The sequence below is a fragment of the Macaca nemestrina genome, chromosome 1, assembly GCF_043159975.1.
Source record: "Macaca nemestrina isolate mMacNem1 chromosome 1, mMacNem.hap1, whole genome shotgun sequence".
Taxonomy (NCBI): domain Eukaryota; kingdom Metazoa; phylum Chordata; class Mammalia; order Primates; family Cercopithecidae; genus Macaca; species Macaca nemestrina.
The window spans coordinates 60,656,478-60,681,043 of NC_092125.1; the positions used below are offsets into that span (position 1 = coordinate 60,656,478).

At 49.3% G+C, this 24,566-nt stretch overlaps 2 protein-coding genes across 8 annotated transcripts in view; one reads left to right on the plus strand and one right to left on the minus strand.

Moving 5' to 3' along the window:
- The window catches only part of LOC105484741 (protein phosphatase 1 regulatory subunit 12B), a 238,801-nt gene extending 230,183 nt beyond the window's left edge, over nt 1–8,618 (plus strand). For all 4 annotated transcript variants that reach the window (XM_071078087.1, XM_071078082.1, XM_071078090.1 and 1 more), the window contains one exon: nt 8,270–8,618. In XM_071078087.1, the coding sequence (XP_070934188.1) occupies nt 8,270–8,593 (324 nt within the window). In that variant the 3' untranslated portion in view covers nt 8,594–8,618. The remainder of the gene's footprint in view (nt 1–8,269) is intronic.
- The window catches only part of LOC105484740 (synaptotagmin 2), a 127,819-nt gene continuing 103,975 nt past the window's right edge, over nt 723–24,566 (minus strand). For all 4 annotated transcript variants that reach the window (XM_011746639.3, XM_071078140.1, XM_011746638.3 and 1 more), the window contains exons 2-9: nt 21,972–22,166; nt 20,820–20,986; nt 19,370–19,489; nt 18,746–18,913; nt 18,257–18,424; nt 16,751–16,868; nt 15,626–15,759; nt 723–13,365 (exon numbers count right to left, since the gene is read on the minus strand). In XM_011746639.3, coding sequence (XP_011744941.1) covers nt 13,159–13,365; nt 15,626–15,759; nt 16,751–16,868; nt 18,257–18,424; nt 18,746–18,913; nt 19,370–19,489; nt 20,820–20,986; nt 21,972–22,149 — 1,260 coding nt within the window. In that variant the 5' untranslated portion in view covers nt 22,150–22,166 and the 3' untranslated portion in view covers nt 723–13,158. The remainder of the gene's footprint in view (nt 13,366–15,625; nt 15,760–16,750; nt 16,869–18,256; nt 18,425–18,745; nt 18,914–19,369; nt 19,490–20,819; nt 20,987–21,971; nt 22,167–24,566) is intronic.

Genomic DNA, 24,566 nt, shown 5'->3' on the forward strand with positions numbered 1-24,566 from the left:
TAATTTTATTAGATGAACTGATTTCTGGTCTATCTCCAGAAATAAAATACCATTCCTTCACAACTGTATTGTCTGGAAGCCCCATGAGGTGGTAGTTATAGGCCTTCTACTAGCCAGCAATTCTCTCTGGATACTGGCATCAGCAGGTCTCCCTTTTCTTGTGCTGCTTGGACAGGTACCTACCACTGGCCTCTTTAGTGGCCACATCCTCAGTCCTCACCTGCTGGTTTGGACACTCATGTCCAAACAGCTCAAGCTGAATCAATAGCTGCAGACTTGGCCAACAACATGTGGCACAGGTTTATCACTTAACTTAGAGTCTTTACATGAAATATCAGAATGGGAAAGAGAATGTTCTTGGCACAACTCTGTTTTCATTAATTTGTTATTTTTCAAAAACCGAGCCACACCTTTGAAAGTAATGATTTGGCCATTCCAGAGATTCTGTGGCTAAAGTTTGTTTTTCTAGGGCTGCTGATCCCTTTCCAGATAGCTCCAGAGTGTGATGACCCCTAGCCCCATCCCAGTCTCTAGAGAAAGGGTTACGCAAATCTCAGGGTGTTGCCACTAAAGAATCTAAAGAATAGACTTGCTTTGGGCTTACTTAGTGCACTAGATTCTCTAGTGGGCCATTCTCATTTGATGTTCACTAGAACCTCCTTGTCTTCCAACTGCAGGATGTGTTTGCTTCTCTTCTGGGTTTTCTGTGGTTTCTGTGCTAGTTCCCACCCCAAGTTTAAGAAGACTTAGATTCATATATTGCTATCTGAGGCCACTAGTGAGATTTCAGATCACTGTTTTGCAACATTTTACCCATTTCCCTTCCTCAAACCATGTGCTTATTAGATGGTTCCACTCAGGAAGCAAGGAAGCTAAAACTCAATAGTCTGTGGATCCCATGAAAGTGTGTGTGAACTACTGACCATTTCTTCATTAGAGGCATTTAATTGAGCCAAAGATGATGGAAGAAGAAACTCTCAAAGGCATGTACTTTGTTAGGTGTCTGGATTTTTGGCCCCTTTGCAGCCTCTCCTAGCGACAGACAGACACTGTCTCCTCTCAGAGAAAGGCCAGTGTTTCAGTCCAGGCCACTGGTGAGTGTCGGCACCCTTGAGGTGGGCATGGAGTGAGCAGAAGAAGCCTGAAGAAGAGAGAACTATTTAAAGTGTTGCCAGTTATTCAGCTTCCAGGTGGCTTTGCACCTCCAAAGGTGTAAAAAGGAAAAAGAAAGCAGAAAGGATTCAGCATTTAAGCAAAAAGGAAAGGGAAATTCTACTCTACCGGATGAGCCACTGGTTCCACTGGAGCTTTTCAGTGAAGTAACACTGCAGGAGCCCTGATATCCTTCCCTCAGAGATATCATCAGGGGCCCTCAAACCCCATTGTTTATGCCAGCACTGACCGCACTTTAAGCACACACTTACCAATCAGAGGTGGTGCAATTGGCCTAAATCTAGGCCCAGTTATTATTGCAGATCTTAGTCACCATACTCTGTTGCCCAGGCTGGATTGCAGTGGTGTGATCTCAGCTCACTGCAACCTCCACCTCCCAGGCTCAAGGGATCCTCTCACCTCAGCCTCCCGAGCGGCTAGGACCGCAGGTATGCACCACCATGCCCAGCTAATTTTTGTATTTTTTTATAGAGATGGGGTTTTGCCATGTTGCCTATGCTGGTCTTGAACTGCTGGTCAAGCAATCCACCTAGCTGGGCCTCCCAAAGTGATAGGATTACAGGATTAAGGCACCATGCCCAACCCACCATACTGATTTTCAAGGCAGGGTCTAACCCCTCATAAGATGTGAGTTCTTCCAACCCAATTAGAAAGGCAGCTTTGAGGACAGAAAAAGGCAACAGAAAAAGATAAGACCCTAGAAGTCAGAACATCTGTATTCCAAGGCTACTACACCTTCTCCTTTTAGTCATGTGACTTTGGGCAGGTCACCCTCCCTGTCTGTAAAATGAGGTTGGACTGGATAATCTTTATGTGCCCTTTCCTTTTGGCTTAAAATTCTGTGATTTATTCATTCTTAGGAAGATCAGAACATTTATTGGGATTTCTGCTTCAAAAATTCTAATCTCAAAAATCCAAGTCCAAAATTTTTTGTTTTCTTCTGGATTTAAACTGTTTAACATGAGCACATCAAGGTTGACTTCTCATCCTTGTTGGGAAGTGAATTTAATATTGAGGGTAATTGAATGATGTTGCAATGGCTTTCCCTCCTGATGGCTTGGTAAGAATATTAAAGCCTGCAGAGGTGGAAATTGGAGCTCATGGAGAAATGGATAGAAAGCAATTTGTTGCAGGCAGCCTTTGGACAAGTTGTTTTAATAGGAAACAGACCCGCTGCTTCATAGGTTTCCTCAACCACCTTTCCTCAGCTTTCTCAAAATGTGATCTACATTGGCTCTTCACACCCAAATAGCAGACTAATAGTTTTTCTGCTTAGCACCATCTGGTTCATTGTCTTGAACTCTGCCTTACAGCAGCAAGAAAATTTTCCTCGATAAGAACCTCAATCTTTAGTTCCATTGAGCTCCCCCTCTGGATTTTGGACTATCAGAAGTAGGAGGTTCTGATACCATTCAAGATGATCTTTCCTTCAAAGTAGGTCTGAAGAGGAGACTACCAAAGCAGTAAGTGTTTACAAACCCAGAGTCCACACAACCACATTGCATGGAACAGCACTTGGCTTTTGCAAGCCTCCTACAGGACCTGGTGTAATTGGAGTGAAAGGGCAGAGACCCTGGAAGTGGAGGTGGCTGTGTGCTGCGATGGGAAGAAGGCAGAAGGCCCAGGGGCTTTGGACATAGAGCAGGGTGGAAGCTGCAAGTACTGGGAAGGAAGAGAGTTTCACAGAACCAAAGCTTTGGCACACAGAGATGAGTTCTGTCTCACTGGTGACTTCATCCCTCAGGCTCCAGCTGAGCAGAGATTTTAATCAGCTTCCTTAATGGGTATTGACACTGCTCAGGAAGTAGTAGACCCTATCAGGGACAGCTATTGATCTCTTGTGTTCTGATTAGATTGGAAAATAGATCAACTTCAACTTCATTGTAGTCCAGGAACTGTTGGTCACAGCTATTAGAAATGAGGTGATTTCTGAGGCCTAAGAAAAAACACAGAATCTTGACCATCAGCCAGCAGCTGCATGGTAAAAGAAGATGCATTCACTTCTCCTTGGAGAGTTGGGGTTGAGGGCAAACATAGAACCCAGGTTTGGCTTACAACCCAGTGTCCCGGAAGCCCTCCTTCGGGAGAACTGTAAGTAAGAGGTGGGTGTGTCTAAAGACAATACCATTAATGAATGTTTTGGCCTTACCTAAAAAGGTTTAGCAATTTGGGGATAACTCTTGCATCTAGCTTATGTGTGTTCACATGCACATTTGCTAGCCCGGAGCTTTTAAAATGAGGTCTGGCATATACTTGATTACAAATGAGAACTCAGGAACCAATTTTATCCAAGTATATTACTAAATCCTATCTTTTGTTTTTTCCCCCTCCCTTCTAATCCCCCAAAGGACCTATTTGAGCCGTTCCCCAATTCATCTGCTTATCATTTTGGACTGTGAATCTGCCAGAGTGATATTTTCTGTTATTTCTCCTCCAAATTTTTCCCTGATGTTTCCAATAAAGATTTGCTTGGGTGGCCCCTTAAGGTGACATCAGGATGCTCTTATGTCCTTCCAGGATAAACATACACTTCAATCCTCTCCCTCTCACCTGCCTCCACATTCTTAATTCCTTGCTTTTCTCACTTGGAGCCGAGGGTGCTTTAGCGAGGTGGTTTTCCATGAATCAGCCAAGATTCCCGGAGAAGTTGGATATACCAACTACCACCACCACCACCACTGTCCCCTCTTCCCAGTTTCAAAGCTCCCTGGCTATGCTAATGTCCCCTCAGAGATGAGGTTTGACTTGTAGGCCCGTATGACTCCTCCATAGCCTGGCCAAGGAGACCATGAGTAGCCATATCTGGTTTACTCTTTGTCCTGAGACTGTTTATAGCTTAAAACAGAAGTGTGTCTTCCCAGCACAAACCTAATCAGTGTATCAGTGCATCTGGTGGCAACAGCTCAGCCCATTCAAAGAGCAAGGATCCAGGAAAGGCACACTGATGGTGGGGAGCCTCTTAAGAGCCGCTAATGTTCTCCCAAAATCAGAGTTGAGAGTCAGAGTGCCGGTCCCCTGGGCCCACTGTTCCTGAACAAGGGACATGCTAGGGCCAGAAGTAGCTTGACTCTCGCCTAATATCTGTGCCTTTGCCTGTCCTTTCTCCCATTCTACTGAAACCTGGAACCGAGTCCTGCTTGCCTTCTGATGAAGAGAGGCCACATAAAGAGAGTTTGGAGGAAAAAAGACACCAGGAGGCAGGCTGCGGAGTAGGAGAAGGTTCTGAGAGGATGCAGCAATCCAGAATACCTCCTTTTCTAGCCAGCATCCCTTGAACTTTTGAAAGGTTGTGCCTACCACTGGCTGGCACACCAGGCAATGATTTCTCTGCAGAAGGAAGGAAAGAATGTTTCACCCTTGCATCCTTCTTGGTGAAGATACAGCCTATGCTCAGTTGAGTAGTTCACACTCAAGACTTTGGCTTTATGGTTTTCCTTTCTTCTTGTCTTTGCCCTGACTTTGATCAACAGGGGTGAAAAGAATCACCCTGGTGTCTTCATGCCTCTCCCATTTTAGTGGTAGCATTTTGTGTCTTTACTCCACCCTTCACCCTATTTCCACCAAGGTTAACGCACCAGATATAACTGTTTTTCAGCTGAGTTGTATGGATTAACTTCAGTCCACTGTAAATACACCTGGGATGGGGTGGGGTTGGGGGGTGTTTAGGGAGAAGAAGCCAGACTTGCTTTGTGAACTGAATGTATTTTTATGCAATTTTGAGTGGCCTTTCAACCCTAAGATGAATGGTTTTGTTTTACTGGTTGTTATTATATAGTATTGAGTATTCTGTGTTTCAAAGTTTGGGAATAATAATATTCACATCTATATGATGCCTGTAAACACAACAGTATTTATAAATGAGTAAATAAAACTGTGTTTTAACTTTGTGACTGTCTCCACAGTTCAGAGCATGGGATTTATAGAATCTCACATCTGGGGCAGCCTCTTGTGATTTTACATCCTCTTTACCATTGGTGGGGGCCTTGCCCACCAGCCTGCTACAACTCCTGTCCACATAGAGGCCCCTTCCCCAGGGACAGCCACAGTGAGTCATGGCCACTGATAAGGGTCTCTGGTAGAATCAAGGAATTTCCTAAATGGAGTCAGGCCAAGGAGAAGCCTAGATTGGAGTTCAAAAGAACCATAAGATATCAAGGTTCCAAGCTTCAAGTAACTAAGAGTGTGGTTAGTTCTTGGAAGACACCAGGTTTAAGTGACAAGGGTGAGGAGGCCATCCAGGTGACTACTAGCACCTGGGAAAGCTGAGGTCTAGGTGGTGATTTCCTCGGGCTCATGGAAGTCTCCTGCCACCACCCTTAGTCATCTGCTGTATACATAACAGTCTTCATGAGGTCATTGTTTAAGTCGGGAGATCCAGAACTATTCTGTAGTTCCAAACTACAAATGTAGTTAACTTGGGGGTTATTGAAGGTTAAATCTAAACTCAAAATGAAGGAGCCATGCCCAGAAAGGAGCTGTTCAGGCCCGCTGGCAGGGTTTGTACGTAGGTGGCCAGGTCTGACCCCAGGCAGCCAGGATCTGGGTCTGGTTTCTCCATCCAGCAAGCCCTGCCTCTGGCTTTGCTCAGCCTTGTGTTTCCTGCCAAGCAGAAATCCCTGGTCACTGACTTGGTGAGAGGTCAGGGAGGGAAGATTCTTTTCCCCTGCTGTCACCCAGCTGTTTGCAACCCAAGCAGCAGCAGAACAAACACACTTGATGTCATGGTTGAAGAATTCAGTCCTGTCCTGGGGCGCAAAACAGAGGCAAAGAAGCATGACCGATGCAAAGGGTTCCTAGACTGCAAATGTTTCTCTTTCTGACCCCCACTGGTTGTAGTAAGGTCTGCAGAGACAGTATCACCTAGCTGTCACGTGGTCCAGCCCTCTTCAAGGGAAAGGAGAAGGCCACAGCCTATTAGCAGAGTAAAAAGCTCACATTCTCAGCCAGGAGACCCTCAGGTGATCAATCCCAGTCCTGCTGAAAGGCTCATGCCCCTCACCCTACCCAGCCTCAGGGACTGAAGCAGCAAGACAGGATAGATGTTAAAGGATCTGGGCTCATGCTCCCTCAGGTAGGCAGCTCCCGTCCCTGGCTTGCCTTCACTGCCCCCATGCTGTTGGACCTGATGGACAAACACACATCTAGCCAATGGTGTTCCTGGAGGACAGGTGCTGGTGTAAACTGAAAACGGTAGCCGCTGGTCTCTCCTGAAGGAGATGAGACAGGTGGAAGTGGGAACTGAAGAAAGAGTTTTACTCTTCCCTGGTCTTTGGGAGCAATGCTGCCCTACTCTCCCTTTCCCTAAAATTCTGAAACCCTATCCCTGGTCCCTAACACCTTTGCTTTAGAAGTTAAAGACATTTCAAGTTCTTTGCAAAGAGACAATTGAGGACTTTGTAGAAATTCTTACTTTTCAAATTCCCATTTCCCAGGGCCAGCCTCCCTCTTGTCATTGGGGTCAGACTGTGGCTATTCCCTAAGCCCAGCTCTACTGGAAGGGAATTCAAGAATATAGTCCCTACCATCACCCCACGCAGCTTCCCAGACAATGTTCCCCGGCACCACCATGCTCCCCACAATTCCACAGGCCTGGCATGTGTCCTCAGGAGATGTGTGGGCCCCAGCACCCACGAGAGTGCCAATCTGGTCTTCCCCCAACCCCAGGAGAGAGGGGACCTCAGCCCCTTTTGGTGCTTCCCTGAAGGGAGATTCTGGGTTAGAGGCCAGAGCCTCAGGACCATCTCACCACCCTCACCCACCATACTGACCCTCACAGGCAGCTCCCACACCCTCACCCCCACCTCAGCGCAGCAAAAACAACCAGAGACACCCCCCACCCCCAGGTTTCTTTCAGCTCATTTCTTTAATAAGGAGACGCAGCTCATTACAAAATAACAATTTGACAAGAGATCAGACAAGAACAAGAGTCCACATAAGGGAGATGGAGAGCATTGCCAAGCAGAGGTGGGGAATGGGCCGGGGGCCGGGCTGTACATGTGTCCTTCCTATGGAGACAAAGGCAGGGCTCCTGGTGGGCTGACCTGGGGGAAGCTAGGCTCTGCCAGGCCCTGATTTTGAAGTTTTCAGCCCCAGGGTTTTCAGAAAGCAACAAATCAAGTCCTTAGATGGGCAGGAGTCAGGGCAGAAAGGTCAGCATCTTTGAAGAGGCCCCACTACAGTCCTGATCGCTAAGGCAGGCAGGATGGAGGAACTCCTGGTGCCCCACGCACACTGCTCCCATCACCTCACCAGACAGACACTCTCTCAACTCCTGCCTCAATTTCTGTCTCTGCTATGGGTGTGGAGAGTGGGAGGGCCCCAGAGAGAGCTGGAGGAAGCAAGACATGTCTTCACGCGTCCAAACACCTGATTCCAGCCTGCTCTGAAATGGTCCCCTCCACCTTCCTCACTCTTTCATGTCCCAGCACAAAAGTCCCTGGGACTTCTTTGTGCTCATGTGTTGTGGTTTGTGCAGGGCAAGCCTGCCTCGCCACCTCTGGCCTCATCGAATGTGCCCTGCCTGATTACCCTCCCATTCTCTCCATCCTTCCTCATACTCGTCACAGTTGTCAGGCCTGAGGCATCCTGGACCCTTCCCATGCAGTACTGCCCTCAGGTGCCCATGGGGCCAGGGGCGGCAGGCAGGGGGGCTACCTGTCCGTCTCAGTTCAACAGGATGACCTGAGGCCTCGGAAGCCCCCAGGCCCCTCTACTCGCCTCTCTGCTACTTGGTGCAATTGACTGGGGCTTCACTGGGGAGCAGGTGTGAAGGTCAGCGGGCTTAGTCCACACCTGCTCTGCCTGAGCCTCTGAGCCTCCCTCACAGCTGGACCTGCCCACCCCACTCTCAGGGGAGCCCTGGTAGCCCTGAGGTCGCCCTGCTATTGGGCTGCTTTCTGTCAGACTGCAGGAGGACACACGAGAAAAGAGCATCAGCCCCTGTATTCACCAGCCTCTCCCTGAGTCCCTCCTCCATCACCACCCACGACCCTCACACCACAGAGGTGAGTAAGCAGGGATGGTTCTGTCATCCCTGACTGAGCCCCTGGTTGAGCCACTGACTGGCTGCTCCTGAAAATCCTGGTTGCCTCCACAGGGACCCCAGGAAAGGTATCCAGAACCATGGAGTCCCACTGCTGCTTGCTCCTCGCCCAGCATAGAGATGGAGCTGAACTGTGAACCCAGGCCGAGGAAGCCAGCTCAGGCAGGGCCATCATGGGCATCGCCTAAGGCCCCACCGGAAGCCCTGGACACCATCCATTCTCATGACACAGGATTGAGGGAGCAGGAGGGGGTGACAACAGGTGAGCCCTTCACAAGTGTTCTGTGGGGAGCCAGTTGGAGGGACACGGGGGCTCCTGGGAGGAGCCAAGGGAGGCCAAGTCTCCAGCAGGAGGTCCCCTTTATGGCTTTTCAGTGAATTCAGACAGTGGGAGGAAGGGGCACACCACACACATACACAGAACACGGAAGCTACTGGGATGCCAGATACCAGGCTGGACACTGCACCGGGCCCCAAGGGTTGGCTCTGCAGACAGATGTGCAGCAAACAGGCCTTCAGGGCGACCTCCAGCATCTCCCGAGGCAGGGCTGGACTGGGGCAGGCACCGACTCCCGCCCACTGATGACTCCCATGGGGAGGTTTCCCGATGGGAGGAGGCAGGGGTGGGGCTGGGGGACAAAGACTTTACACAACATAAAATCAAAGGAGCAGCCTCAACCAGTTCTGTAAAATGGGTCTGAGGTTGGGGATCAAGGGGACTCTCAGCATTGCCATGCGGCTATTTACAGAAAGTTATAGACATGCATCTTGATTAAACAAGATTCTGTTCATATGTTTCTAGGTAATTATCTTCTTTTATATATAATTAAATATACATGGATGGGGGCAGATGAGGCTCAAATGGCTTCAGAAGGTTCTTATTTTGTTGTTGCTTAAAAAATAAAGTAATTCATGTGTCTTCAAGTCACAGTGTCCCCTTCTCAATATTGCAGTTCAAAAAACTGGTTAAGTCAAATCCTTGGGGTTCCTGGCCCCCTGGGACCAAAGGGAGAGGGGAAAAGTCATAGGGCAGGGTTCCCAGACACAATGCAGGATGGCCAGTTAAATTTGAATTTCAGATAAACAACGAATTATTTTTTAGTATAATATGTCTCAACTATTGCCTAGGACATACTTACACTTAAAAATTGTTGTTGAACTGAAATTCAAATGTAACTGGGCATCCATATTTTTATTTGGCAACCACAGAATGGGGCTCTGGGCCACCAGGATCTTGGGACTCCTCCCTGCCTGCCACCACCCAGGGCTCCGAGAAAGGGCCCCAAACAGCTTTAAGTGGGAGGGGCAGAGGAAAGGGAAGGGAAGAGGCAGAGCAGAGGATATGAGGGCAGTTCCTGGCTCAATCTCTTTGTACCTTTGAGTGGGAGGGGATGCCCTCAGGTACAGGCATTTTCTCTATGAGGTTGGGTGAGACCCAGGACTCAGATGCCTTATGAATTAACCTAGGACATTAAGGGAACATGGAAACTGTCACTCCCCAAACCCAGGGAGGTTCATCAACCTCTTTGCTATCACCCGCCCTTACCCCCCCACCCCACTGCATGGAGGCAGGTTTATAAGAGAGCTGCTTTTACCCACAGGAGGGCTGTAGCGACCCCTCTTCTCCCTCTCGCTGAAGCCTTGGGCCAGCAAAATCACCCCATACTGATTCCGCAGAGACACAAGTTATGTATGCTTTCCTAGGAAGAAAGATCAGGATCTGAGACTGTGGCCTAATCCCTGCTGTCTCATCCTCCAGCTGAGGGACTCTAGGAAAGTCACTTCTCATTCATGCCGAGCACCTGCCTACTGTCTGGGATTGCCCCAGCATTCCTTACCCAGCCTTCCCCAGGCCTCAGCTTCCACTTCCAAAGTCCAAAAACCTGTCTGTAGCTCTGACAGAATTAGCATCCCTTCTGGAACAATTATTCAGGGAGGAAGAAGAAAACAAGCTTTCAGACCTTATCCCAGTTTCTGGGTGGGATTAGGCTTAGATTTTCATGGTCTCAGCTTCTCTAAAAATCACCTCTATACTACTTTCCTTTCTCTGGAACAGACTTTGAGATGAAAACTTATAGCCCCAGAGGCGTCCAGAACGCCTTACTAGCCAAACACCCTAACTCTATCCTGCTTAGTGCCTACACCCCAGTACCCTGACATCCCCAGAAATAAACCTGCCCAGCAGTGAGTGTTTGGCATGATGCCCTGTGGTTTCAGCTATGTCAGTCCTTAGGTATGGAAAACACACAAGCAGAAGCATGTTCCCACCAAGCCTATGGACCAAGACAGATGCCATCCGCTAGATGGCACATCAGGACCAGCTGGGACCTGGGGAAGGCACTGCTCCCCACACCCACACTGGCTCCACACTGGTGCCAAGATTCAAAGTCACTCAGCAACCTGTCCCCACCCCTCAAGGCTGCTCACTAGCAGTGGGCTCAGAGTAATAAAATCCAGCCCTGGTCACCAGGCACATGGACACCCAGACCACCAGAGGTTCCTACCATTGCCTTTCCTCCCTGTCAAGGGAGTGCAAATCTTGGGCTTTGGAAGGGCTGAATGAAGTTCATGAATGGAAAAGAATCCCAAGTGGTAGAAGGTGAATTGGGAAAGGGCAAAGGAGTAAAGGTAGAGGGGATATTGACAAGGGGGTCTCCATGAATGAGTCTGTGGGATATGGGTGAGGAGAATGAGTCTGGGGAGAGACCCTGAGAAAGCACCAAAATCCCACAACTCTGGGGATGGGAGAAGAGTCCAGTGACTTCTGATGTCCATACCAGGAAATCCCACTCTGTGGCCACCCAAATTCTGAAAGCACCCTATTGTCCTACAACTCTCTACCATGACCACACCTTTGGTCCCAAGGACCACAGTTCATAATCCTGATCAGAGTCTTACCTTCCCATCGTTAAGTATACACACACACACACACACACACACACACACACCAGTAAAAATATAACTTCCCATGTACCACTAACAAGACAAAGAAGGATCTCCGAGAGACAGGGAGGCTTCCCAGTCTGTTTCTGGTGGGGGTATTCCCTCATTTCCCCCACTCCTTCATCCAAAACACAAAGCAAAACCAAAAGCTCCTTCCCCCTTTTTAAAATAAAATAAAAAGACACTCTGCAACTTCTTCACGCTGGATCCCCAAAGCCTGATTCCCTCCAACACTGTCCATCTGTCTCGGGTGTCTACAGGAAGCTGAAGTGGCCCAGATGGGGCAGGATAGAAATGCTGCCATTTGTACTGGGAAAGAGAGATACTCAGGCTTCTGGAGAAGCCATGAGTTTTCTGTGGTGAAAAAATGGCAAGGGCCTGAGGGCTTCATGGATGGAAGAGAGAGGCCAAAGGAAGGGAGGCAAGGAAGGATGGCCTCTGGCCACAAGGGGACCTCACTCTGTTGTCCAGGCTGAAGGTTTGGAAGAAGACTCAGTGCAAACCTGACTAACATATATATGGCTTTTATATCAGTGCTGGGGACAGAAGGTGAACAGGGAGTGGGACACAACTGAGCATGGGTAGAAACCCCAGAAGGTCTCCTCTGCTACTTATTTGGAATGGATGCCCTTTGTTTCTTAGTATTCATAAAGAGAAGCCCCCTAATGGTAGGACGAGTCCTCCCTATAGGTCTCCCTGGGCCACTCCAGCTACCTATCAGCCCTCCAGCATGGAGGGCAGAAGGCCAAGGAAGCAAGGAGTGGGAGTCTGGAGGGAATTCCAGTGCTCCCCTATATCTCCACCCAGGAAATCTCAGCCATCTGTCCCCCATCCTCTTCTTACCACCCCCTTCTTACCTGGACCTCAGGGGAACTAAGAATATTTAAACTTTCCTTTTAAAGTTCTCTGGCTCTGCACAGATAACGTGTCTTCAGACAGTGTTGCTCCACTTAAAAGAGAAACAGAAGCAAAAGCACAGTGGGGAATAAATGCAAATGAACTGGGCTGCTTATATTCTGGAAAGGGAGAAAGCATCTGTGTTTCCCACTGGATGGGGTGATGATCCAGGAGTTTAATTTTGGTCTTTCTGGTAATAGGACTTCTGTTTCTTCATAGTTTGATATTTATTGTCAATAAGAGTGAGATTTTGGGACTGAGAGTCCCTGTTAGAGTCTGACCCAACTAGTGAATAGCTCATATCCATGAATGTCCCCGGAACCACACTTCTGGGGAAACCATGACTGGCAGGAGGAAGTCTTTGATGGCATCGTTTGGTCCTAGTTCTGAACACATCCAGTCTTCACATCTTGCTGCCTCCCAAATAGCCACCAAGAAGAGTATGAAAGCCCCAGCATCTGAACAGGATCCTGAGACTTTGCCATAGATGAGAGAAGATCTCCCACTTAGTGGACTTCTTCATGTCAGGGTCCCCAAAGAGCCTTCTTTTCCCACACAACTTTACTGTCCATGGCTCATTCCAGGAATGAAGAGAGATGCTCAAAGACACACACCACACACCACACACCACACACCACACATGACACACACACATACACACACACACACACACACACACACACACGGATCATTAGCCACTGTGATGCCTTCCCTGTCAGGAAGCAGGATGTGCTGCCATTTTGTTGGTCCAAAAGGCTCAAAAAACAGGAAGTGCTGCAAGCTTGCGCCAGTAGAGGACCTCGCTTGGGGTGAGGCAGATGTGAAGCTTTGAAAGAGTCGGGGGAACTGTGATGGCATGCAGCAAGGGCAGCTCCTGGGACCATGAACAGAGCCAGGCTTCTCTTTCACCTCTTAGGGGACTCTCCTCACACAGCCATCAAAGGGAAGTTGGTCTTTAAAAAGAGAAAAACAAGGAAAAACAAGGACACAACCACCAACAAATGAAAGAAAAAAGAAAACCTCTAAGGTTGCATAACTGAGGTATTGATAGCTCTGGATCTTGTCAGTGTCCGTGAAAGGTGTGGGGTCCCAGCCGCTGCTGTCTACTTGTTCTTGCCCAGGAGTGCATCCACCTCCTCCTCAGGCTTGAGCGAGTGCCACTGGGCGATGGGCCTCCGGGGGTTGGCCAACATGTCAGACCAGTGCCGCAGCTCTGTGCCTGTGGCGTTGCTGCCCACGAAGATCTTGCCTATGGCTTCGTTCTTGCCCAGCTTGTCGTAGTCCAGCACAGTGACCACTACCTGGACTTTCTGCAAGGAAAACAAAGGAGGGAGGGAGTTGGCAGACAGAGACGTGGGATCCCATGACCAAATTTATCCTCCATCAACCTCTACTCCAAATGATTGGGAAGGAAAGGCCTCCTGAGGCTCCTTGGTTTTATCTGTGCTCCAGTGAAGACTGAATTGACATGGAAGCAGAGGCCACGCCTTTGGCAGCCTTTGTTTCTACCACTGGGCATTTATTGAGGGTGTACTGTGCTCTAGACACTGTTAAGCACTTGTAGGGGGAGAAGAGGGAAGGAAAAATGAAAAGATGAATTTCACCTCAATGAGATCAGCAGACATGTAACTGAAAACTTACAACATGAAGTGATAAAGGTTATGCTAGAGAGATAGGCACAAGGTACTGTGGAAACTCAGAGGAGGTGACAGTCCTGCTAGGGCCAATCAGAAAAGGCTTCACAGAAGAGGTGACTGGGACATGAAGTCTGAGAATTTCTCTAGGAGGACAAAAGAAGGAAGAGGATTCCAGGAAAACAGATTATCTTGCGTAGAGGCATAGAGACCTGAGAGTACATTTGGCATCTGAGAAACATTAGATAATCAGTCATTGAGGTAGAGGGTGAGAAGCAGTGGGGCAGGAAATGAGGCTGGTAGAGTAGGTTGGGGTCAGCTGAGGAGTTTGCATTTTGTCTTTCAGGCAAGCAGTAGGGGACTCCTGACGACTTTAAGTAAAGGAGTGTTGTGGACATTTGAGAGAGAGAGCCCTGGCATTGAGGTGGAAGATTCACTCAAGGAGGAGTGGGCCTGATGGCAGGGAAGAGACCTGTCGGAGGATGCTGGAGGGTCTGGGAGGATGGATCCCAAATACCTGAACCAAGGCAGGCACAATGGGGATGGGAAGTCAAAACCAGGTTGGAGGGGTATTTAGAGAGACAATCAAGAGGACTTGATGATCAGCTGGATTTGCTGAATGGTTGATGCCTTTTTCTCCTGTGACTCCAGCCAATTCAGATTCATCCTTCAGGACCAAGCTTTCTCTGGGAAGCCTCACTACAGTCCTCCACTTCATGGACATTGAAGCTGTCGTCTCATTGTGCTTTACTAGACTGTTTACTGGTGCCCTCCTGCTGTGAGGTCCTTGACAGCAAGGACCGTGTCGATTACACACTTATTTCCTCATCCCCTAGCAAGTGCCTAGCACTTAGGAAATGCTCAGTAAAGTATGTTGGATAAATGAGAAAGGAAAAAGGAAACAGTCAGTCTAAGGTGATGTCCAGGTTTCTGACTTGGGCCACTGGGTAGATGAGGGACTGTGGGGTCATTCATTGAAAACAGAATTCAGATGAAACAGGCTTGGCTGGGAAGAGGTAGGGAGAAGAACATTACATTGGTTTTAGAAATGTTGAATTTGAGATGCCTGTGTCAGGATGCTCTAGATGTAAAATTCTCTGTAATGAGGACTTCTCTTGGATTAACGTTATCACTGAGCTGCCCAATGTTCCCTTGAAGTATTCCATCAATAACATCATACACATCTCCATAGATGACAGTACCAACTCTGAAGATTCTCTTGCACCCTTGCCCCCAGCCCTCCTATGGGGAGGAGAGGGGGTGGGATCAGTTTACTACAAAGAAGGAGAGACCAAGACTCCATGATAATCGACCACTCTGCAAGCCCCCAGCTGAGCCTGACTCCCCTCCCAAATGGGTGGGTCGGCCTCTTGTCCTACCATATCCAGATCCCACTCATACCCGGAAATGGTAAAAACCAGACCTCATCTCCAATATTTACAGAGCTTGCTGGTGAGAAGGAAGGAAGAGTGGAGAAGGCTGGAAGGGTGGCGGGAAAGAGGAGAGGAAGCAAATCAGAGGAGTAGATGGAAAGGACCTAGAGAGCAGTAGAAGTGGGGCAGGGATGACCAAGACAGGATGTGGCTGGAGAGGATGGAGGTGGCAGCGGCCAGTCCCACCCTCTCAGCCAGCTCCCAACACCTCTGGCACCTTTGCTACACCCCCATACACCTGTGCGCATGACCATGGTCCTGCAAGTCCTAAAGGAATGATTTGCAGAATTTTTTGAATTAGTTCATGTTTATCTCATCAGAAAAGGGGGATCCCTGAAGCACTTGGGAAGGAGATCCCACCTAGGCACCATTAGACCTCGAGCCTTCCCCCACCAAGAAAGGCTATTCCGTGGTCTCTGGATGAGTTCCCGCTCTTCAACCTCCCCATACATATTTGCCTCCCCAAACCCTGCTCCATGCCTAGGACCCCAGGGCTCCAGCACCTGAATCTGCTCGAAGGGGATCTCAAAGCTGAAGGACTCGTTGAAGTATGGGTTCAGGGTCTTCTTCTTCACGGTTGTCTTCTTCTTCTTGAGCCGCTTGCCATTCTGCATCAGGTGGATCTTCACATAGGGGTCTGCGGAGGGAGAATCCCAACCCCAGAGAGGTTCCCCTTAGCCCCCAGCCCTCCTGCCGAATGTACCAAGGCCTGCCCAGAGCATCGGTCAAGATGGGGTCTTCATTCCGCTGAGACCAGGCCCTCAGAAAGCCCCAAGTCACGCCATCCAGTTCAAAGGTGGCAAAAGACTTCACCTCAAGGACCAACTCTGACCAGTTGGTTGTGGCTTCCTGAAGCATTGGGTGGGGGGCATTTCTGAATCTAAGGCCTTGTGAGAAAGGGTATGGGGATTCATCTGTGATCCTGTGCTGGGGAGGGGGTGGGGAGTGCTAAAGTCAGGACACACATCTGCTGGGTCATGATCCCAGTCCAATCCTCCTAATCTTGCAGACGAGAAACTGAGGCCAAAGAACAGAAATGACCTGCCCTAGGTCACACAGCAGGTCAGTGACAGAGCCAGAGCTGGCATTGAAACATGCTGGTTGGAGCCCATGCCCAGGGCTGATTCTCTGGGAAGGCGGCTGAAGCAGCAGGCTTCATTCTCCAGAGCCCTGTGCCATGGCCAGCCCCATTCACTGCCAGGTAAATGTGATATTCAGAGCATCTTCCACCCCTTTCCCTCACCCTCCCCTTTCCAAGGCAGAGCCAGCAGAGCCTACAGCTTCTTCTGGAAACATGTCCCGATTGTGGTATCACGTTTTAGGCGAAGCCCTGCCCATTTACCTGGGAGAAGTAAAATCGTAAGTCATGAACTTATCTGGGGATGAAATTTCTCTGATCCTTTTCTCTGTAGCCCACAGTGCAAGGCCAGAGAGCACTGGGAAGGCAGTTCTGACGGGGACAAGGGGCCCTTGGAGAAAAGGAGGGGCTGGGAAGCCAAGGCTCCACCGCTCCTCGAGGAGACATCTCAGTCCCAGGGCAGCAAACTGTTCCTGTTCACTGGAGTGTGCAAACTCTGCTAACTGGCTCGCTGGTGCCACCCAATGGCAGCCAGAAGCTCTCCACATACCTGAAAGGCCGCCCACATCCATCTTCTTGAGGTTCTTGGCCTCCAGGATGCAGACAGTGAGCTTCCCAGCCGTGGGCACATAGCGCAGGGAGGTACAGATGTCGCCCAGCTTCTCTGGCTATCCGGGGGAAAAGCAGGACTTGGGTCATCTCAGCCATCCTAGTGCCTCTCTCATGGCTGGCCTCTTTCTTGCCAAAATTAGCAAGGCAGTGACGTGTCCCTGCCTCCCTCATCACCAGTCCCCATATATGTGATGGCTGAGAAGGTCTTCCAGCATCTGATCTTGGGGCCCCCTGATGCAGTACAACAAAGTCCCTGAAAGTGACAGGCTGGGACCTCAGGAGCCATGGGCTGAGGATGAGGGGGGTAGAGGACAGCTGTGGATCCCTGGGTGGATCTGAGATCTGGGAGGTTGGCAGTATATTTGGGCTCCTACCCCAGGCTCTGGTAAGGTGGAAAGGGGTGCAAGAAGCCCAGGGGTTAGCCACATGTCCACCTCCAAGGGCCCTGAGGGACTGAATGTCTCAGAAGCCTTCTTTCCCTGAACACTCCCACCCACCAAGGTCTCTCCTTGTGGACCATTCCACTTGTAGTATGATTTGTGGTTTTCGGAGCAATTTGCATCCCTTCTTTTGTTACTATCACTGCAACTCTTTCATGTAAACAAGACAAGAATTCTTCGTAACCAATGAGAAACTGAGGTTCCCAGAGGCCATGGTTTGCTCAAAGTCACACAACAATTTAGCACTGCAGGCAGGCCAAGGACCCAGGGCTCCTAATTCCTAAGGCCAACACCACACTGCAGAGTCAAAGCTGCTCAAAGTCAAAGCCACCCAGGGCAAGACTGACCACATCACACAGGTCCTGGTTCAGGTGTGCTGGACTTCCTCCCAGGCACAGGGGACAAAAAGGACAAAAGGATGTCTTAAGCTTCTCTACTCAGCCCTCCATCACTGCCTAGAGTGTGCTGGGTAGCAGGGCCCTGGCCAAAACAAATGATTGGTGCCCAGAAGGAGGAATGGTTAAAATGGAGTTTTAGGTACATAGCAATTGCTCAGCAAATATTTACTGAGTGAATGGATGCTGTAGCAGTTCTGGGAGGACAAGTCCCTCTGCTGAGTATCCTTTAGAACAAACATGAGTTTCCTTATGGGTAAACTGAGGCACAGAGGCATGAATCACAGGCCTTAGGTAATAGCAGAAGCTTAGGAGTAACAATAATAATGGCGTTTGTATTTATTTGAGTACCTACCAAATACCAGTCACTGCGCTAGGCACTTTATGCAGGTAGTGAATCCTCATCTGTAAAAAAAGACTAAAGGAGGGAACCCGAGTCCAAACAGTGTAAGCAACTTGCCCAGGTTCACACAGCCAGGCAGTGTGGAGCTGGGATTCTAACCCAGGTCGCCTGCCTCCAAAGCCCATCCTATTTCCATCATGCCAAGAGGTGGAAGCCCACTTGTACATTCGTGTTTTTGCCCGACCTGGCCTCATCTCTGCTCTTACCTCCTCCTTTTCCCCGCCTTGCAGGTCTCTCCACTCCTCAATGGGCTGGCCGAGGTCCACTGTGTTCATAGGCACCTTTACCTCTCCAATGATGTCATGTTTGGAGAAGCGGTCAAAGTCATAGATGGCCATCACCAGAGTTTTGCCCCCGAGCTCCTGGTATGGCACCTGCAGGGCACAAGCAGAATCAGAGGGGGCCGGAGCGATTCACGCACCTCCAGGGGTGCTATGGGCAGAGGCCTCTATTCCAGCCCACAGGGTCCCAGTTAGTGTGCGGAGACAGAGAAAGACCCAGGGCTTTTGGGGAGCAGAGTGTGAGGGTGGGGTGGGAGGGATCCCCATCCTCCAAAGAGGCCAGGGGGGCCCTGCAGTCCAAGCTGCCATTGTTCCAGGCTGAGCAATGGCTAAAGACCAAGGAAAGGTCTGTAGAACTCAGTGGAGAATTGGGATCAGGGAGGGAGCTGGAGTCACCCTTCCAGCCCTCAGCACCTTGAAGGTGAAGGTTTCATTGAATGCAGGGTTCAGTGTCTTCCGATGGACTTTGGTCTCATATTTCTTCTTCTTGTCAGGAAGGAGGAAGACTTTGACATAAGGGTCTGAGGTGCCTCCCATGTCCAGGGCAGGCAGTTCAGCAGCCTGCAGAACGCCCACAGTAAGCTGTGGAGAGAGAGGGGAGAAGGGGCCTGAGTCTCAGGACAGTTCCAATACCACAACTGGCCCCAGACCCAGTTCCTACCAATTCCTTCCCAGAGGAGGCAGTTGGGGCAGGGGAATGAGGGGAGGCAGGCTGGTGCTAGAGAGGAAAATTGGTCTCCATTTCCACCCCAAGGAATTTGGAATGGCATTTAGGGAACCTGAAGTTGAAAGAGAAATTGCTTTGCCCAAGGTTGGTGGGCAGGTTAATAGCATAATCAACTTGGAACCTTTCGCAAAGCAGGCTGGTGGCCAAGCCAGCATCAATGTCCAGAGCTATAGGCCCTGCCGTTTCCAGCCTGCCTCATTCTAAGGGAAGAGCAGCGCCCACACATCTCCGAGGGAGCTGTTTCTATCCCCCTTCCACCCAACTCTCAGGTCTCTCCCCATTCCCCACTCTGCCCCCACAGCCCTGCATACCTGATTAGCCTGAAAATCATAGTCCAGGGAAAACTGCAGTTTGCCCAGGTTCTCTGGCTCTTTCTCCTCCTCCCCTTCACCTTCCCCCTCAGTCAGGCCTGTCTCTGCATCGTCGTCATCCTGTGGGAGCTGGGGGAGAGAGGGAACAAGTTAAAAGGGGAGGACAGAGGAGCCTGGCTTGGCGCAGGGTGATGGGAAACCAGCCCCTCTGTGGTAGACCCTGACTCAGAGCTGTGTGTGGTGGGGGTAAAAGAGGGAATGTGGCCCTGCCATGGGACCCTCCTTCATGGCCCATCAGAACCCCTAGACAGCTCCTCTACCCCCAGCCCTGTGTTTGAGACATGACTGGTTTGGGCACCACTCTCCTGCCTCTGAGGCACAGTGCGCCAAGGGACCAGGCCCCGTGCCAAGTGCTTCATAGCTTCTGGAGGCTGGGGTGGGGGTGGGATTTGCTTCCCTTGTAAGCCCTCTCCCAAACACTTTCCCCAGCTCAGGCCCCACGTATCCTGGGCAAGACATACCAGAAGTACGGTCCAGGCAGACAGGAGCAGAGTGAGCCCACAGACGTGGAGAGAGAAAGAAGAAAGTGATATAAGAGAAAATCCTGCAGCTCAAACCAGCCCCTAAAGTCACCACAGCCACTCATCAAGACCAGGAAGGGCTACACCCAAGTCATCCTGGAACCCCTCCCAACACACACACACACACACTGCAGGTTCCTTTTGGGCCCACATACACACACATACCTGCATGTGCACAGACATATACACACACACGTGCACTCAAAGGTCATTTAGATCCCTGGCTTCTGAGATCAAGCCCTTCCCTCCATCCTCCATATGGATTCCTTGAGCAAAAGATTCCTCCTAGTCACCCCCAAACAAACATGGGGGAAAGGGAAGCACGCAGGGGCCTCTGCAAACTTAAAACAAGAAAAGGAGCTTTCTAGACTGACCAACACCAAAAGACAGGGGAAAATAAATTAAATTATGATATGATTAATGATGGATTCTACTTGGCTCTGTCTTAGTGCCTCAGGGCCACTCTTCTGCCTCATTTGATTCCTGCCCCATGCCCAGTTAGATGCCTCCCATGAGATATTGTCCTTCAGTCTCTCTGGCAGGAAAACACAGGGTTACCCAATGGTGTCTTGCTGGTGGGGGGGTGTCTCTTTCCAACATTTTGTCCTAGTAGCCTCACTGGGGGGGTCAACATATTGTTCTTCACTGTCTTTCCAGGGATGAGTTCATGCTAACACAGGAATAAGGCACCCCCTCCCAGGGACCTCTAGGTAGATGGTGTTATACTAGAGATGTAACTGAGAGAGCCAAGTTTTAAGGAGGGGAGGAGGTTTGGTTGTGGAAGCCCAGGAGCTTTTGCTTACCCTTTCAGCATCAGGAAAGCCTGGGCTGAGCCCCTTCCAGTCCCCCTCACAACCAATGTGCCCTACCTGACCCCCTTTCATGTCCTTCATGTTCATGGCATTCTTCATGCCTTTGCCCTTTTCCTTTTTGTTCTTCTTCTTCTTGCAGCAGCACTTCTTGCAGATGCAGAAGCAGCAGGTGAGAAGCAGGAGCCCAGCAACCACAGCAATGGCGATCAGTGCCCAGGGTGGTACTGCCCACACAGAGAAGATCCCGGGGTCAGCAGTGCCATGTCTTGCAGCCCCTGACCCCGTAGCATTGGCAAAAATGGGTGAGGAATGTGACTGCCCTCCCACAATGCCCACACCCCACATTTTAAAAGCCACACACCCATGAGTGATTTGTATGTAAGTTGCATATACTTTGCATGCCTTTTCATTAATACCTTGCTTTTTTATTTATTATTTATTGATTGATTGATTTTGCCTACTGCCCTTGTTGGCATAGCCCGTTAGCTGAGAGGTAGCAAGTAGGTGCATGCATGGAAGAATATCAGTTTAGCTCTATTGAGTTTTACTAGTGTGATCTGTGGAGTACTGTCTCACACTGGAGAGGATGGGATGATGCTTATCAGTCCCTTGGCCTCCACCCCTTTTGCCAAGTCTTGAGAGGCGTGATGCATAGCTGGATAGGCAGGCCAAGCTCCGTAAGATTGAGTCTGGACCTAGACCACTGCTGGGCTTTGCAAAACCCAGCTGTTTGGGGATAGGTCCTGAGCTGCTCTCCGTGGTTCTGAAGTACCATCTCCCACCAGTGTGACTGCTGCCCCTTAATCTGCATCTCTGGTGTCTCCTATACAGCTTCTGCCAGAAATTCAAAAGCAGCGAGGGCTTTTATTTTCTATCTTCCAACATAAATTTCAAAGTATTATTGGCAAACTTGAAAGTGACTTCTGTTTCATAATTTTTCATTGCCTTTTGGTTTCATCTTTGGACAGTTTTATAAGAACTTTTCTTCCCCTGAGAAGTTGAAGTGCATAAACCCCCTTGTTTGCCACATTAATGGCAGACCCTACTTCCCCCTCCCTGATTCCTGCAAGGGCTCTCCAAAAACCCAGCCTGAAATCTAAGCATTAGGAAAGAGCCCAGTCAATCACATCTCAGTGGTATCCCCAACGCTTCTTCACCTCTCCCAGACTCTAGCCTTGCCCCACCCTCTCAGCCACCAGGAACACTCACAGGGAATCTTGTTGATCTCATTGAAGAACTTTTCCTTCAATTTGGCAAACATGTCCTCCTGGCTCTCCGCAGGACCCCCACTCTCGGTGGAGTTATCCACGGGTCCAATGGGCATCGTGGCGGTGGTGGTGGCAGGAGCCACAATAGGCTCCTGGTTCCTCTTGAAAATGTTCCTCATGGTGGCAGAGGGAACAGCTGGGGACGAGAGGGGAAGAGGGCAGGGTGAGCATCCCGGAGGTCGTCTTCCCCTCAGAAAGCCCTGCCCAAAGGACCAGGAGAAGCTCTTTATAGATCAAAGATATTTTGTACAATATTAACAACTCTAGTAAACCAATAATAATAGACATCATCCAATTAGTACATGGTCAGTCTGGGCACCATAGCAAGACCCTGTCTTTAGAAATTTTTTTTTTTTTTTTTTTTTTTTTGAGATGGAGTCTCGCTCGGTCGCCCAGGCTGGAGTGCAGTGGCCGGATCTCAGCTCACTACAAGCTCCGCCTCCTGGGTTCACGCCATTCTCCTGCCTCAGCCTCCTGAGTAGCTGGGACTACAGGCGCCCACCACCTCGCCCGGCTAGTTTTTTTTGTATTTTTTAGTAGAGACGGGGTTTCACTGTGTTAGCCAGGATGGTCTCGATCTCCTGACCTCGTGATCCGCCCATCTCGGCCTCCCAAAGTGCTGGGATTACAGGCTTGAGCCACTGTGCCCAGCCAGAATTTTTTTTTTTCTTAAATTAGGCATGGTGGAGGCTGAAGTGATAGAGGATCACTTGAGTCCAGGAGTTTGAGGTTGCATGAGCTATGGGTGACTAAGTAAGGTTCTGTCTCTTAAAAAAAAAATAGTACATATATGTGTCAGGCACTATGCAAAGCAGTTTCTGTGCATTATTCATCTAATCCAAAAAATACCCTAATGGTTTTTATTGTTTCCATTTAACAGATGGGGAAACAGGTTCAGAGAGGTTAGACGGTTTTTCCAAGGTCACTTAGCTGTCAGTTCTGAAACTGAGATTTGAACTGGTCTGCCCAACTCCAGAGCCTGTATAGCTAAATCACTCTCCTATGTCTCATTTAAATCTAACCCTCTAGGAAGGAGATAAGGTTTTACACTAAGGGCTCCTCTTTCAACCTCTCTCCTTGACTTCCAAGGATTTCCAGATACTGCTCTGCCTAGATTCTCTGCCCAGCTCCATGACGCTTGAACTCTCCTCATCCCTGACTCCAATTCCTCCTCCTGCCCTCCGAGACTCCTCAGCCCTCTGTGGTTTCTTCACCAGCTCCCTCAGTGCTCACTCAGGGTTTGTTTTGACCTCTCCTGTAGGAAGACCCACATCTCCATCTCTAGCCCTTCCTCCCTGGTCTACTCTGTAGCCCCTACTCCAGGTTCATCTCTAGCCCTTCCTCCCTGGTCTACTGTGTAGCCACTACTCCAGGTTCATCTCTAGCCCTGCCCCACATGCAGATGCACATTAGCTTTCCCGCATCAAAGATGTAATGTTTATTAATAACAGAACCCCGACCTACTGTAGACAATTTGGGGAGAGAGAGAAATCCCCCCCATAATTCTACCTTCCAAATCAACTAGCATTTGGGGCATTCTATGCTGGCATTTTTTCTGAATATGTTTTACATGTTGAGACCATACTATATATAGTTTTTTTGGAAGATTTTTTACATAAAATTTCATAAGCCTTTTCCTGTATTGTTTTTTATTATTAAATAGTTACATAATATCCTACTACATGGTAACACCATAATTTGCTTAGCCATTCCACTATTAGATTAGGCAGTTTTCAACCTTTTGCTAGTAAAACACTGAGCATAAATGTTGGTCTTCATTTAAGGCAATGTTCTTAACGAGCTTCCAAACTCTACCCCCCACAATTCTGTCCTCTCCTCCAAGCTCGGGGCTACGCACTCATTTCTCAACTGAAAGTCCCATGAGGGCAGATCCTGTGTTGGCAACAGCACCCCTCGTGCCAAGCACACAGTGGGCACTCGGGGGATATTTGTTGACTGAGCTCCTCTGAAAGAACATAGCAGCATACACCCACAGGTATTCCAGGATGCAAGAATAAACAGCACAACTCCCTGAAGCATCCGTTTTACTGAATGGCAATTTACAGTATTTTAAAATTAAAACAAGCTGGAAATACAGAGTAGGATGCATACAGCACAAGAATTTAAAGAAAAAATGTGAGACTTTTCTCATTGCATGTAAGGGATGAGTTAACTCTCCTCTGGACTCAGGGTTCTTCTGAAGGAACGTTTTAGGAGCTCTTAAGTTCTGTCCCTTCCTTTAAAAACCTGCTGAGATCCCCTCCCCAGCCCTAGAGACTGCTCCAGCCCTAAGTACTTCTAGTGACCTGCACATTGATGCAATGTAGGTTCATTCACCAAGCATTTATTAAACTCTTACTACATGCCATGCTGAAATAGCCTTGACCCCAAAACTGGTCTTGAAGTGAAAAACCAAGGTCCACTGGACACTTCACCTCTGGGGGCAAAGAGATGGGTCTGGTCTGGCAGGAACTGCAAGTAGCCACATCAGGGGATCAAGATCTGTGTCCAGAGCCTTCCGCCGTGTCCATCTCCC